Here is a 17013-nt window from a genome sequence, read left to right as displayed (position 1 = left end):
CGGTTGCTCACATTTGTAACTCAAAACAGGAGCTGCGGAATAAGCAGAGACTGGCGAAGGACGAGGTGACGATGCGCGTCGGGAATGGTTTCAAGGTCAATGTGATCGCCGTCGGCACGCTACCTCTACATTTACCTTCGGGATTAGTTTTAAACCTTAATAATTGTTATTTAGTGCCAGCTTTGAGCATGAACATTGTATCAGGATCTCATTTAATTCGAGATGGCTACTCATTTAAATCCGAGAATAATGGTTGTTCTATTTATATGAGAGATATGTTTTATGGTCATGCTCCGATGGTGAATGGTTTATTCTTAATGAATCTCGAGCGTAATGCTACACATGTTCATAGTGTGAGTACCAAAAGATGTAAGATTGATAATGATAGTCCCACATACTTGTGGAACTGCCGCCTTGGTCACATAGGTGTCAAACGCATGAAGAAGCTCCATGCTGATGGACTTTAGAGTCTCTTGATTACGAATCGTTTGACACGTGCGAACATGCCTCATGGGTAAAATGACCAAGACTCCGTTCTCAGGAACAATGGAGCGAGCAACCAACTTATTGGAAATCATAGATACCGATGTGTGCGGTCCAATGAGTGTTGAGGCTCGCGGTGGCTATCGTTATGTTCTCACCCTCACTGATGACTTGAGTAGATATGGGTATGTCTACTTAATGAAACACAAGTCTGAGACCTTTGAAAAGTTCAAGGAATTTCAGAGTGAGGTTGAGAATCAACGTGACAGGAAAATCAAGTTCCTGCGATCAGATCGTGGAGGAGAATACTTGAGTCACGAGTTTGGCACACACTTAAGAAAATGTGGAATAGTTTCACAACTCACGCCGCCTGGAACACCTCAGCGTAATGGTGTGTCCGAACGTCGTAATCGCACTCTATTAGATATGGTGCGATCTATGATGTCTCTTACCGATTTACCGCTATCTTTTTGGGGCTATGCTTTAGAGACTGCCACATTCACTTTAAATAGGGCTCCGTCGAAATCCGTTGAGACGACACCGTATGAATTATGGTTTGGGAAGAAACCTAAACTGTCAAGTTTGGGGATGCGATGCTTATGTCAAGAAACTTCAACCTGAAAAGCTCGAACCCAAGTCGGAAAAATGCGTCTTCATAGGATACCCTAAAGAAACTATTGGGTATACCTTCTACCTCAGATCCGAAGGCAAGATCTTTGTTGCCAAGAATGGATCCTTTCTAGAGAAGGAGTTTCTCTTGAAAGAAGTAAGTGGGAGGAAAGTAGAACTTGATGAAGTATTACCTCTTGAACCGGAAAATGGCGCAACTCAAGAAAATGTTCCTGAGGTGCCTGCACCGACTAGAGAGGAAGTTAATGATGATGATCAAGATACTTCTGATCAAGCTCCTACTGAAATTCGAAGGTCCACAAGGACACGTTCCGCACCAGATTGGTACGGCAACCCTGTCTTGGAAATCATGTTGTTAGACAACGGTGAACCTTCGAACTATGAAGAAGCGATGGCGGGCCCGGATTCCGACAAATGGCTGGAAGCCATGAAATCCGAGATAGGATCCATGTATGAAAACGAAGTATGGACTTTGACTGACGTGCCCGTAGAGCAGCAAGCCATAGAAAATAAATGGATCTTTAAGAAGAAGACAGACGCGGATGGTAATGTGACCATCTATAAAGCTCGGCTTGTCGCTAAGGGTTATCGACAAGTTCAAGGGGTTGACTACGATGAGACTTTCTCACCGGTAGCGAAGCTGAAGTCCGTCCGAATCATGTTAGCAATTGCCGCATTCTATGATTATAAAATATGGCAAATGGACGTCAAAACGACATTCCTTAATGGTTTCTTTAAGGAAGAATTGTATATGATGCAGCCGGAAGGTTTTGTCGATCCTAAGTATGCTGACAAGGTGTGCAAGCTCCAACGCTCGATTTATGGGCTGGTGCAAGCATCTCGGAGTTGGAACATTCGCTTTGATGAGATGATCAAAGCGTTTGGGTTTATGCAGACTTATGGAGAAGTCTGCGTTTACAAGAAAGTGAGTGGGAGCTCTGTAGCATTTCTCATATTATATGTAGATGACATACTTTTGATGGGAAATGATATAGAGATTTTGGACAGCATTAAGGCCTACTTGAATAAGAGTTTTTCAATGAAGGACCTTGGAGAAGCTGCTTATATATTAGGCATCAAGATCTACAGAGATAGATCAAGACGCCTCATAGGTCTTTCAAAAAGCACATACCTTGATAAGATATTGAAGAAGTTCAATATGGATCAGTCTAAGAAGGGGTTCTTGCCTGTGTTGCAAGGTGTGAAATTGAGCTCAGCTTAATGTCCGACCACGGCAGAAGATATAGAAGAGATGAGTGTCATCCCCTATGCCTCAGCCATAGGTTCTATTATGTATGCCATGTTGTGTACCAGACCTGATGTAAACCTTGCCGTGAGTTTGGTAGGAAGGTACCAAAGTAATCCCGGCAAGGAACACTGGACAGGGTCAAGAATATCCTGAAGTACCTGAAAAGGACTAAGGAAATGTTTCTCATTTATGGAGGTGACGAACAGCTCGTCGTAAAAGGTTACGTCGACGCTAGCTTCGACACAGATCTGGATGACTCTAAGTCACAAACCGGATACGTGTATATTTTGAATGGTGGGGCAGTAAGCTGGTGCAGTTGCAAGCAGAGCGTCGTGGCGGGATCTACATGTGAAGCGGAGTACATGGCAGCCTCGGAGGCAGCGCATGAAGCAATTTGGGTGAAGGAGTTCATCACCGACCTAGGAGTCATACCGAATGCGTCGGGGCCGATCAAGCTCTTCTGTGACAACACTGGAGCTATTGCTCTTGCCAAGGAGCCCAGGTTTCACAAGAAGACAAGGCACATCAAGCGTCGCTTCAACTCCATTCGTGAAAATGTTCAAGATGGAGACATAGATATTTGTAAAGTACATACGGACCTGAATGTAGCAGATCCGTTGACTAAACCTCTCCCTAGAGAAAAACATGATCAACACTAGAATTCCATGGGTGTTCGATTCATCACAATGTAACTAGATTATTGACTCTAGTGCAAGTGGGAGACTGTTGGAAATATGCCCTAGAGGCAATCAATAATAAAGTTATTATTATATTTCCTTGTTCATGATAATTGTCTTTTATTCATGCTATAATTGTGTTATCCGGAAATCGTAATACATGTGTGAATACATAGACACCAACATGTCCCTAGTAAGCCTCTAGTTGACTAGCTCGTTGATCAACAGATAGTCATGGTTTCCTGACTATGGACATTGGATGTCATTGATAACGAGATCACATCATTAGGAGAATGATGTGATGGACAAGACCCAATCCTAAACATAGCAAGATCGTATAGTATAGTTCGTTTGCTAGAGTTTTCCAATGTCAAGTATCTTTTCCTTAGACCATGAGATCGTGTAACTCCCGGATACCGTAGGAGTGCTTTGGGTGTACCAAACATCACAACGTAACTGGGTGACTATAAAGGTATACTACGGGTATCTCCGAAAGTGTCTGTTGGGTTGACACGGATCAAGACTGGGATTTATCACTCCGTATGACGGAGAGGTATCACTGGGCCCACTCGGTAATGCATCATCATAATGAGCTCAAAGTGACCAAGTGTCTGGTCACGGGATCATGCATTACGGTACGAGTAAAGTGACTTGCCGGTAACGAGATTGAACGAGGTATTGGGATACCGACGATCGAATCTCGGGCAAATAACATACCGATTGACGAAGGGAATTGTATACGGGGTTACTTGAATCCTCGACATCGTGGTCATCCGATGAGATCATCGAGGAGCATGTGGGAGCCAACATGGGTATCCAGATCCCGCTGTTGGTTATTGACCGGAGAGCAATCTCGGTCATGTCTACGTGTCTCCCGAACCCGTAGGGTCTGCACACTTAAGGTTCGGTGACGCTAGGGTTGTAGGGATATGTATATGCAGTAACCCGAAAGTTGTTCGGAGTCCCGGATGAGATCCCGGACGTCACGAGGAGTTTCGGAATGGTCCGGAAGTAAAGAATTATATATAGGAAGTGCTATTTCGGCCATCGGGACAAGTTTTGGGGTCACCGATATTGTACCGGGACCACCGGAAGGGTCCCGGGGGTCCACCGGGTGGGGCCACCTATCCCGGAGGGCCCCATGGGCTAAAGTGGGAAAGGATCCAGCCCAAAGTGGGCTGGGGCGCCACTTTCCCCTAGGGCCCATGCACCTAGGGTAGGGGAAACCCTAAAGGGGGGCGCCCCCTTGCTTGGGGGGCAAGGCCCCCACCCCTTGGCCGCCGCCCCCCCTAGGCTCCCTATATATAGTGGGGGGAGGAGGGCCTCTCACCCCACGCCTTTGGTGCCTCCCTCTCCCTCTCCAACACCTCCTCCTCCTCCATAGAGCTTGGCGAAGCCCTGACGGAGTACTGCAGCTCCACCACCACCACGCCGTTGTACTGCTGCTGGAGCCATCTTCCTCAACCTCTCCTTCCCCCTTGCTGGATCAAGAAGGAGGAGACGTCACGCTGACCGTACGTGTGTTGAACGCGGAGGTGCCATCCGTTCGGCGCTAGGATCTCCGGTGATTTGGATCACGTCAAGTACGGATTCCTCATCCCCATTCTTTGAACGCTTCCGCGCGTGAACTACAAAGGTATGTAGATGCAATCCGATCACTCGTTGCTAGATGAACTCCTAGATGGATCTTGGTGAAACCGTAGAAATTTTTTTGTTTTCTGCAACGTTCCCCAACACAACAATCATGGCGTAGTCGCGAGCCGTGACGGTGGCAGCGACGAATTTCTGCAACCGTCATTCTTTTTTGCTACAACCGGCACTTTTTTTTGCTACATCCATGAATGGCGTTGACTCTTGGCCATCGCTCACGCAACACCGTGCAGCGATCTTCGACGGTGAAGGGGCGGCGATGGCGCATCAGGATGCTGCAACCATGGAGCTTGCCGGTGAGCCGCCGCTGTTGCCACCGGTGGGGTGCACGTGGTTACATGCGTGGAGCCGGCGAGAAACGTAAGCGGCAACCAACGGCAAGGTGACGACTGATTGCGAGGGCGGTGACTAGCGGTGAGGGAAGACGAGGAGGTGAGGCGAGGCAGTTGGCAAGTGTGGGAGTGGCGCTCTCCTTCCTCTCTCTTTCCCCCATGCGGGAGGTTGACGATAGGGGAGGACAGGGACAGATCTGACGGCTGTGTGCGTGTAGATCGAACAGCTTTTGTCTGAGCGGCCGAAAAATTGGGCCAACGCGCTGGGGCCTAGCACTACTCAACATGTAAATACTATGGAATAAAATGAGAGCTTAACTAATAACTTGTTGCTTAGCTTTCTTAACATGGTTCATCAACGTGTTTCAAATTTAACTCGGCTTTGACTCGCTAGGGCACTACTTCGAGCCGAGAACTGAGTTACTCGTTTTGAGTTCTATTGTCACCTCTGCACACAACGGTTGACGAATAATGAAAGTCAATTTTTGGTGGGCAAGGGTTGCTATCCTTACTTCTCAAATATAGTTACATCCAACTATGATAACTAAGTTACACAATCCAGGACATGGTTGCATATTTTGGTAACAAAATTTATTTCATACCTAACACAAGTATCTGAAAATTTAGATACTATCTCGGAGTTACTTTGAAAAATATTCATTAAATTTAGTTGGATTTTTATATTTTTAAATTTAGTTTGAAACTAGTCCAAAATGTGGATGTACAAATATTTGAAAAAAAATGAGGCTAAGGGAGGAAGTTCCCTCCCTTGACTTTCGTTGTTAAGTAAGTGGGGAGATTCGAACCCAGGTGGCTTGAGTGGAAACAGAACGCACTCGCCATTGCGCTAGGATGTACAAATATTTGGGTGCCATTGTGGAACGAAGCTTGATCTAACCTGCATTGAACACACATACAATTAAATAGCCGCTAGACTATGCAAATTTGTTGTGATCACGATAAACTTTCCTGTGAGAAAGATGCACAAACTTGGGTCTATCATAGTTAGTTAGGCCTCCTTTGGTTTATAGGAATTTTGTAGGGTAGGATTTTTGTAGGAAAAATTTTTATAGGGCCCTTTGATTTGTAGGAATGAATCCTATTTCTATGCAGGAATTTTCCTTATCCTTCACATTTCATAGAAAAATAAACATTAGTCTAGACTTCAAAAGTACAATTATGGCAGGCAGCTACTTCTTGCTTGTGAGCCACAATTGAAGTGCGCCATCGTGAGCAAATGGGGCTTCAACGGCCACTCCATGCGGCATCATACGTGCGCAAAATGAAGCCTAAAAGGAACTTTAGCCACAACGTACCATTGGGTCAAATCTGCACGTAGATGCGTACACTATGATTTTTAATCGGGGGCTATCCCCTTTTCATTAAATTTTGAGCAGAAACCACGAGTCTTCTACAACAAAAACAACGGGAAAGGAAGAAATCGAGTTGATGCACTCACAGGAAACCGACCGCATTTGCAAACCGGCGAAAACTCATTGTAACAAGCATCATGGTAAAAACAGACTTCGTTACACTCTGCTTTGGCCCAAGCCTACCGACGACAGGCCTTGCTTCGCTCGTTTGGATGGTTTGGTGGACAGTGTTATCTTCAGCCCATCAGGATTCTAGTCCTGATGCTCGCATTTATCCTGAATTTATTTCAGGATTTCCGATGATGCGCGTTCAGTGGGAGGAGACGTTCCTGTCGACTACGAGGCGTCTACGATGACTTCGTAAAATCTCAAAATGATATGTCAGTCTCTTGGAGGTGCTCATAGGGATAGAGTATGCATGTGTGTACATTCATAGAGATGAGTGTATGCGCGTATATATGAACGTTTACGTCTATATTGTATTAAAAAAATCTTTGCAGTGTTTCTTTAAAAGAAACTTGACGGTTTAGCCGGACGTATACGAACATGTGCTTGTGTGTGCGCGTTCGCGGGCAGAATTGTGTAATTGATCATTATAAATTTTGCTCTTTTGCTTCGCGTGGAATGACATTGTAACTTTGATTGCATATATAGCTGGATGGAGTAGGTAGAGATAGATGTGGCATGCATATGTAGATCATTTTCTCCGGTGCCTAGCAAAGAGCCAACGACGCACACGTCACGAAAAGCTAGCTACTGAAGCTCTCCTTCCGATCGAAATTCTCAGACACTACTCATCAAGACCAACAAGCTAGTATCACATCGGTCGATCGCATCGCAACTGAGTAGTACTGCTGGTACGAGACACCAACGGCCATTAGCAGTTGCGTACTCCACTCACTACACTTTAATTACCGGAGCAAATTTACGACTAACGATCGAGGGAAGATGGAAAGCGAAACATGGCCTCTTTTCTGGAGGCGACAAAGGCGAGAGCGGGCGAGAGAGAGGAGATCGAGTACTTCTTTTCCTGGCCATCGGCAGTGGATGCGTGGTGGAGTAGATCGAATTAACGGAGACAGAAGAAACAAAGCGACACTCGAAAAAAAAACCAAAAAAAAACAAAGCGACGGTGATAATTGTATACGTAGGAACCAACGGCTACTAGCAGCAGTTACCACATGCTTTACACTTCGGTAAATTACCGGGGTAATAGACGTGCCGTCCCTCAAACTGCCCGTAACCAGCGCGATCCGGACGTATTTTGGCATCTAACATGGAATCCAGACGTGTTTTTTTTTTTGCAAATCAGAGACAAAGTAGGGGTGGGGAGGGGGGAGGGGCTTTTTGCGTGCATACGTACCGCTGCCATGTCTGCTTCTGACTACCCAATCCCACTCAAAACCCTCCTCCCTCGCCTGCTTGCGTTCCGGCCCGGCGTTAGCTATCCGTATTAATGCCGCTGTAGAGCGGCCGCTCCGTAATGACGCCGGCCCAGAGCGGACGCAACCTTTCACTGGCGCCGGCAAAGAAGCGACACGCCAGGCGAGAGCGCCGCCCGCATCGCTTCCCTGGTGTCCGCGCCTAATCAATATCGGAGAGACGTTTACTGTATGAGACGGGACAGATATCTACTACGTTCGTTCAATGTCCGCCCGTCCGTATGCCGCCATTATGCGGGCTTGCCGGCTGAGGAACCAACTCCAGTGCAACACATTGACGCACTCGGACGCTTGGCCTCACCGGAATCCGCTATTTAAAGGCAGTCACGCCCGGCTAAACTCCACGTCACAATACTTTTGCTCCACATCCTCATATATTGCACCACATCCATCATGACCGCAAGCTCTAACGCAATGTGAGAGAGCCTTTCATCGAAGCAGAAGTACGTGGTGGCCGCCCTTGCAGCAATCTGGCAAACTTGCCATGCGTGGCAGATCGAGCACGACATGCCGACCAGCTCGCCGAGGTCTCCGACGATAGCACGGTGCCGGGCCCCGCGCTTGTGCATGCCGGGCAAACCATGGAGCGGGCGCGGGCGCACTACAACGTTGCCATGGCGGAGGAGGAGCAACCTGCGCTGGCTCCTATGTTGGTGTTCCGGTAGGCGCGGGTGGAGCAGAATTACAACATGTTCTCAAGCAGCACCGACTGGCGGAGGGCCAAATCTACGATGAGCGCGCAAGTGAGGAGGTCATGGCCATCATATGGCCGCGGCGAACCCAAACTTCGTTGTCTTACATCCAATGACGCCGGTTGCACGTCATACGCGCTATCGTCCATCTTTTGGGGGCATATGTGGTAGGTGGACATTGACGGACTGTCCACGTCCATCATCGACCTCACATCTACCGGCACAAGCGACAGATAGGTCGCGGACTCTGAGGATGAGTAGGGCATGGGAAGCAGCAGGGCATTGTGTCCCTACTAGGCCGGTCCGTCTCCCATCTTCTATTTTTTCTCGCCGGAGACCTAACCTCCACTTTACAGGTCTTGAACACTGTCATTGTTCATGGAGACGTCAGATGGAGGACGTGGTCGCCGATGCGGAATATAAAGGAAGTGAACGACAGGCGCCACAGGATAGGTTTAGGGTCCGGCTTTTTTTAATGAAAAATGTTTGAATTCTGATGAACGTGCTTAGGTTTATATGAAAATTCATCGTGTTTGTATGAATTTCATCCGGTTAATAGAAACAGTGTTTGAAATATATGCAAACAACGTTGGATGAACAGCTCCCGCATTCATGTCCGGGACTGGTTCCTGTCTGTGAACGGATGCGGGACCAAATTTACGAGTCAGCATTGGAGATATCCTAAGGATATATACGTAGTAATAAAAGATAAAAAGCCAAAAGCAAAGGAGTAGCTCGCATCACTCCTTCCAGTTCAACCGGCATTGCCATTGGGAGTGGGTGCGTCCGTGGTGCAATTGGCGGAGACAGACAGAGGAAAGAGAAAAGGCAAAGGGAAGCGAAGGATCGATGAAGAAGGAGTAAAGGGGATGGTGATGATGGTGTGATCGATGGAGTGTCGGAAAAGTGGGGGGATAATCCATGGAATATCCGTTTCCCTTCGTTGGGAGGCAACGGCCGGGCGCGACGCCGCCGATCGATCCATCGAGGAGCGGAGCGGCTGCTGAGCTAGGGGCCGAGCCACCATTGCCTCACACGAGCTATAGCACGAGCCGCGTATTGATCCGGTTAGTAGTTGACCAGCTCACCATGGTGCCCAATTTAATTTGCAAAGTATCCGCATGAGCGCGCTGGTACGCAATATTTTTTGCCCGCTTTTTCCACGCTTGTCTAATGCTCTAATTAAGAAAAGTAACAGAGTGACAGAACCATGTGCTTGAATATTTAATCACTTGCCACCACTAGGCCGACTGCTATGTAAGAGCATCTATAGCTGGACGTCTCAAACCCGTTTCATATGTTCGAACGAACGGATCAGTTAGTGACTCGTCACATAAAACCGGCACAAACAGGCGTCTTAAATGGATCTCAAACGCCCAAGCAAATCCAGCCCAAATACGAGGCGGATATGAGGTGGCCCAGGCGCGCCCATCACGTCGGACTGACGGACAGGTCCCATATGAAATTGCCCGGAAACTCAATAGTCCGAGGGGCGTCTCCTTCGTTGGGGGCATGAACATCACGTGGCACTGCTCCGGCTCGCCGCCCGAGACCAAAGTCCGGCTATTTATGCCGCCCGGCGTCCCCAACCCTAGCCACAACCTCTTCCACTCTCCCCGCGCCGCCAGCCCGAGCACATTCCTCTTCGTCCTTCACCTACCTCTTCACTGGCAGTCCGCTACGGCCTGGCAAAAGAAGACCACCTATGCAATGTTGATGCCTAAGCGTCGCTTCCAGATCGAGCAGGAGATTCGGGCGAGGCGCGCTGCCCATATCGCAGTCGGCCTGCCTCCGGACTCGCTGGAGTAGGAGGAGCAAATGGAGGAGGACGACGACGAGGAGCAGCATTCCGTTCCGATGGAGGAGGCGGGTCAGGAGGAGCGAGGCGGAGCAGCCAGAGGAGGAGCTGGCACCGGCTCCAGGCTTCAACACGGAGGACGCGGAGGCAGAGTTCGCGGTCGCCCAAGCGTCCGTGATGGCGGAGCAGCAGGCCATCCTGAAGTCCAACCAGGAAGAGGCCTATGTGGAGGCCAACTGGCAGTTCATCCTACAGGAGCGGGCGGCGACTGGCGCGCTATTCGCCGAACTCGACGCAGAGGCGGAGGTGGAGGCGGAGGCCGACGTGGAGAAGCCGGAGGAGCCGGAGCTGCGTCTGCCCCATGTACCCGGAGCCCAAAACGAAAATAGTGGACATCTCCGACGACAGCGAGTAACCTAAAACTGATAGTTGATCTACATATTACGTAGATGTTTTGTTCGCATCGTCTGTACAATTTTAAGATTTTATATATGACATACTCGGATGCAGAGGAAGATATTTAAAAAGCGTCCAGTCAATGCCTGTAAACGCATTCGCGGACATTTGAGGACCCAGATTTGCCATGTCTGGCTCTAAAGAAAGTGAAAACGTGAGCTATAACGGCGGCGTCCTACCCATGCAAAAACAAAAACGCCCTACCCAATCAGTGCCACCTTGCACCATATATTGCCTCACATGATGTATGTTTTTGCCCCATGTTTATGAAAGATTGGTATTTTAACTGTTGGCTCAACACTGTACTTCACATGCAGGCATGACATTAACGTGGCAGACGCGCTCTTTCTTTTCCCACGCAATAAATTGTACTTTTTAATTTACCTTGCTTAATTTAAACCATTCGTACCTTTTAAAGCATATATTTGTTTATGAAACTTTTTATATATTTGAACTCCTCGCGTCAAAACCTTTAGAGTAAGACCAATATTGGATACTTTTCAAACACATTCAAATTTCACTTCAACTATTACAGTTATTTTAAAAATAAATTTCAATTCTTTAAAATAACTAGTTTCAACTCTTTGAAATAAATAATTTGAACTATTTCAGAGAAGGTTGGTTGTTTATAGAAAAATATCACTTATTTCAGATAAGATCGAACTATTTCACATAATCTATAGCACACTTTTGAATTAATTGATTACACCTTTGCAAAATAATCACTTTCGCAATAAGCATATATAAATTATTTTGAAAAATCATTTCAAAAACATTTTCACAAATTATTTCACTTAGTTCAAAAATTTGTTACACCTTTTCAGATAATCAGTTTCACAAAGATACATTACAATTTCACTTTCTATACACATTGTTTCACAATTGTGAATAAATTGTAACCTATAATGTTACTCACTTGACATCTTTTTAATAAAATTATTTCAATCAGTTCACAAGTTGAAATTTTAGTTTAATATTTTTTTCATTTTCAGTAAACACAATTCACTTTTCACTGGCTTGTTTCACAAAAATCACATCTATTTCAATTGCATATTTTGCAAATAACCATTTTCACTCTTTTTAAAATAATCTGATTCAAATTCCAAAGAATTAGTTTCACCAAGATACAACACAATTCATTTATTTTAAAACCAAATATGAAAATTATTGAAATTATTTGGTTGAATTGAGTGAAATGAGTGGAATCTGTTGGAAACAAGTGAAATGTATTGTTGTAAATGAGTGAAATAGTTCGTTTAGAAAATAGTTAAAATTATTTGTCCCAATTGAGTGAAATGAGTGGAATTTGCTTCTCTAAACAAGTCAAATATGTTGTTTTAAATGTGTGAACTCGTTCTTTTTGAAGATGATTGAAATTATTTGTTTGAATTGAGTAAAATGGGTAGAATCTGCTTTTTCAAATGAGTCAAATGTGTTGTTTTAAAAGATAGAAATTGTTCTTTTTAAGACAATCAAAATTATTTGTATGAATCGAGAGCAACGAGTGGAATTTATTTTTTGAAATGAGTGAAATATGTTGTTATAAACAAGTGAAATTGTTCTTTTTGAAAATTATTGACATTATTTGTTTGGATTGAGTGAAATGAGTGGAATCTATTTTTTGAAACGAGTTAAATTATTTCTTAGGAAACAAGTGAAATCGGTTTTCTAAATGTGTGAAATATGTTTCATGAATTTTTCACTCATTTAAAATTATTCAAATTTGTTTAAAATAAGATATTCCCCTCTCTCCTCATTTAACTCATCTCCTTTAACACATGCGAGTTCTGAATTGGAGGGTTTGGAGGATAATAAATGTTCATTAACTTGATTTTAGTCTCTTTAGTATAACCGCGCACGGCGATTGGAGTATTTGGATTCAAGCATGGGTGAAGCTAGCAAGTTTTACTCCCACTACTTTTAGTCATGAGACTAAAACGTATCCAAGCACCCTCTATACTCCTCAATGCATAGGTGCTTAGCTTATGGTACTACCTCTCTCTCAGTTTACAGGGCGTGCGCGTGTCCCTAGGTCATCAATTTGACCAACCTAATACAAGTCATATATTACAAAAAAAATATCAATATAAACTTCAGATGTTCTATTTTCAAACTGTATAATTTTTGTGTTATATAGTTTATATTAAGGTGATAAAATTGGCAATCTAGGTATACGCGTAAGACTTGTAAACTGAAACGGAGGTAGTAGCTAAGCTTACTTCATTTAATGTTTTAGCAACTACTCCCTCCTTACCGCTCATATCTGAAATCTCACTGGAAATGTTTATTGGCTGAGATGAATTGAGCTGGTTTAGAAAGTGCCCAATAAGCCTTCTGCTTTTTCTTCATGAAAACTGTGCGCGCCGTAGTATTAATTCTCAGCCGTTCGACTCCCGACGCAATAACTCCAGCGCCCGCGTGGTCTATGCTGCGCGCTAACGGCTGCTTGCGCGCGCTCTCTCCCGCCTCCGCTCTGAACTTATCTGCATGCGCGCGCTCTCTCCCGCCTGACCTCAAAACTAAACCGGCCCGTGCCGGCGCGTGGTCTCTCCCACCTCTCTCTCTCTCTCTCATCTGCATGGCGCATGCATAGGCCAGTTTCGTTTTCATGGTTTGCATGCACGGCGCCAAACAACAAATGAAAAAAGCACCGCCAAAATCCTCTGGTGCCATTAGCTCAATTTTTGGTTTTTCAGCGTTGGCGCCGCGAACTCGAACACTGCCTCTCCCGCCATAGCAAATCGTACATGCACTGCAGTATAAAGTGGTGGGCAGCAAGCAAGTTTAGCCACACCATTCTTCTCCCACATCTCCATCTTCTTTCCGGAACCATGGTCCTCATTGACCTAAACGAGCCACCACCAGAGGGGAATGAGAGGTTGGAAGCTAGCATAGGTGTTGGTTATGGTGATGCCGGGCGTGGCCATGGAGTTCACGGGCTCGCCGGGGCCGTTCTAGCGGGATTCCGTCAAACTGCAGTTCGGCACGCCGGCGTGGCTGACGACGGAGTCAGTAGCGCCACTGCAGGCCGTGTTCCCAGCCGGCTAGGCCTGTCAGGCCGCGGTATGACCGCCGGGTGGTCCGCTGGTGCGGGCCTAACCGGGCAAGCACGAGGTCCGGCGCTCGGCCTCACAGGGCGCGGGCACAGCCTAGGCGGTGGAGGTGGCCGTGGAGAGTGCTACGACGCTGCCGTACATGGCCGCGGACAAGGCAATGATAACACGGCTGTGGGGGGCGACGTTGGCTATGGTGCTGGGCATGGCCTTGGCGTTGGGCGTGGCGCGGGAGGTAGTGCTGGCCGTGGAGTTGGGCGCGGCGCCGGTCGTGGCGTCGTTCGCGGCGTCGGTCGCGGCGTCGACCAGGCTGCCGGCCGTGGCGTCGGTCGCGGAGCCGGTCGTGGCGTCGGCCGTGCAGCCGGTCGTGGCCGTGGACATAGCGACATGGACGAGGTTGCGGGCCGTGGCGCCGGTCGTGCAGCAGGACGTGGCCGTGGAGCCAGAGGTGGGCGTGGGCTGGGCAACGTCCAAGAGGCCGTGGTCATTGGTGTCAGACATGGCACCGGGCCTAGCGTCGGGCATGGAGCCGGACGTGGCCGCCGCATACTAGGCCCCTGGTATTGAGAAGGTGATGCTGCCGGCGACGCTAGCATGGACGAGGACTCGGACAGCGACAGCGAGAGCGAGAGCGACTCGGACAGCGACAACACCCAAGCTCGAACGGTGGACCTAAGTACGAACAACGTTTTGTTTTTCATTCAGATTGTGTGTATACATTACTCTCGGCTACAATATTATTTACATTCTCGTTAGTATTGTTCATGTAATTTAAGGTTTCGCCAACATGCAGATCATTTGGCGAACATTCGAACCAGATCTCAGTACACCAACAAGGACAAGCGACATGTTTATAATGTGCTGTTACAGAAAAATGGTCGACTAGGTCGGTTGAAGCATGGAGTGAGCAAGGCCGTGGCACTTCAATGCAATATGTCACGGAGGAGTGTAGTGCGGATATGGAAGGATGGCATGCTTGGTGGAGGTGTAAACGCTGTGATCAACAAGAAGAAGAAGCGATGTGGCCGCAAACGGATTGAGATTGACACCGTCGCCATGGAACAAATACCACCGCAAGAAAGGACAACACTTGAATCCCTTTCGAAGGCTATGCGCATGTCCGTTTCAACCCTGCACCGACGTCTGAAAGAGAAGTTTCGGCGACGAGGATCTCGTCCGTGGTGGCACGGGCCGCGCCCACCGCAGCGCCGACGCCGTTGACAGCTGCGTCAGCAGCGCCCATGGCTACGGCGCCGCCGGAGTTCTCCGTGCCCATCACCAATGGTTGGAGCTCCTTCTCGACGTCCGGAATCCAATCTGACATAGCTTCGCTGCTCTCGTTTCGTATGTGGATGAAAAGAGTAGAGGAGGGTGGGTGGAAGAACACGAGTGCTTCGAGTCATTTTAAAGAAGTGTGTGGTGCATGCATGCAGGCATGCAGCGAGGGAGAGGAAAGGAGTAACGGCCATTTCTCTTTGTACGAGAACAGCAGCCAGCGAATTAATTGCGTGCGTAGGGATCGAAACGACCGCAGCCCTTCAACCGAGCGGACCGCGAATTAAGCCTTACATTATGGAAATCTGGCGATTTTGAAATGAGCCTTAGACTAGCCACAATAGATAGTAACATACACTAGTAACATACACATATTACTAGACAATATTATTATCTTTATAGTGGGTAGTAACTTAAGTGTGGTAATATGTAAAGATTTATTTATTAGGTTATAGACTCATATTGCATTGGAATATGTGATGTTATAGTAACTAGCTAAGTTACTACAACTATCTCTCTCTTTATTAACTCATTGCCACATAAGCAAATTTGCTGAGTTGGACTTGATGTTACTGCTGAAATTACTCCCATCGTGGCTAGTCTTATAAACTGGTAAGGAGGGAGTAAAGCTCTTCATGTATTGGTTGGGCTTCCTTCATTTAAATGTTTTGTTTAGATTCACGCGCTTACATTGTTTTTTTATCATCACACCCATTTTTCTTCTCTTAAATAACTTGTCATGTTAGATTTTTTGTCTACGTGTAAGACTTAGCACCTGTATGAGATGGAGCATTGGGAGGGCCGAACAGCGTGTGTTTTGACTGGGCCTCCACCACGCACTGGTGATACGACGCGTGCGGCGCCGGCGCGCTCGTTTGACCCCGGCATGGGGGAGCTCAAAAGATCACTGTAGGTAGGTAGTGGAGGCAGGTACGTGCTGGTGCTGGTGCTGGTGATCACCGGCCACTGTCGCCGCAGTGCACCGAGCCACCGAGCATGCATGGCTTGGGTTGGCAGGTTAGGCCTGCGTGCGACCTGTGCTGTGCCTGTGCGGCGGCCACGTACGGGTCTGGGGGGCTGATCTAGGTCCACGCCTTCGGATCCGGTCGGATCTCGCTTTGAGCCGCGCCGGAGCTCTACCTTGGATCGTATTGATCCCGGCCGGGTTTTCTCTCCGACCCACTTGGCCCTGTGCAGCCACGATGGGCTACTGGAGCTAGCGCCGCGTGCAGATTATATTACTCACTCGCACTGCAGTCCATCGATCTCGATCGATCTATGAGAACCACCACCGTTGTGGCCATGACTGAGTGGCCGTGCTACACGTACAACCGCGCCATGTGTCAATCAATACAGACTCTTCATAATTGTATCTGTTTTTCTCTTTCTGAGCACACAAATGGTTATGCAGAGCTATCATTCCATTGTTGAATCTCCGCCTCATGGTATCCAAGTTGAAAGAGACGCCGTAAAAATAAAATACAAGAAAACAACCGTCGCCAACATAAACTTATAAATACTATGGAATAAAACGAGACCTTAACTGCTGACTCGTTGCTTAGCTTGTTTAACATGTTTCATTATCGAGTTTCAAATTTTACTCGGCTTTGACTCGCTAGGGCACTAGCTATTTTGAGCCCAGAACTCGTTTCGTGTTTTATTGCCACCTCTGCACACACCGGTTAACGGGTAATTAACGTCATTTTTTTGCGGGCAAGGGCTGGTATCCTTATTTCTCAAATACAGTTACATACAACTATGATAACTAAGTTACATGATCCAGGACATGGTTGCGTATTTTGGTAACAAATTTTATTTCAGACCTAACACAAGTATCTGAAAATTTAGATACTAGTATCTCAGAATTACTTTGAACAAATTTCATTAAATTCAATTGGATTTT

General features: G+C 46.9%; 1 protein-coding gene across 2 annotated transcripts; it reads left to right on the top strand.

The window, feature by feature from the left end:
- The first annotated feature begins 13333 nt into the window (after positions 1 to 13333).
- Positions 13334 to 15627, top strand: LOC125523309. Of its 2 annotated transcripts, none has more exons than XM_048688356.1 (2): positions 13334 to 14511; positions 14629 to 15627. In XM_048688356.1, the coding sequence occupies exons 1-2, from the start codon at positions 14430 to 14432 to the stop codon at positions 15054 to 15056; spliced, it is 510 nt and encodes a 169-aa protein (XP_048544313.1). In that variant the 5' UTR covers positions 13334 to 14429; the 3' UTR covers positions 15057 to 15627. Both variants share the same exon structure in this region, with proteins under 2 accessions (XP_048544313.1, XP_048544314.1).
- Positions 15628 to 17013: the final 1386 nt, after the last annotated feature.

The sequence above is a fragment of the Triticum urartu genome, chromosome 7, assembly GCF_003073215.2.
Source record: "Triticum urartu cultivar G1812 chromosome 7, Tu2.1, whole genome shotgun sequence".
Classification (NCBI taxonomy): domain Eukaryota; kingdom Viridiplantae; phylum Streptophyta; class Magnoliopsida; order Poales; family Poaceae; genus Triticum; species Triticum urartu.
Note: the sequence above shows the minus strand (reverse complement) of the source record. Positions and strands in the feature narration are given on the sequence as shown.

Coding starts and splice junctions, on each gene's coding strand:
- LOC125523309 (XM_048688356.1), top strand. CDS start 14,430: ATGGACGAGGACTCGGACAGCGACAGCGAGAGCGAGAGCGACTCGGAC. Junction 14,512..14,628: donor AGCTCGAACGGTGGACCTAA/GTACGAACAACG, acceptor GCCAACATGCAG/ATCATTTGGCGAACATTCGA.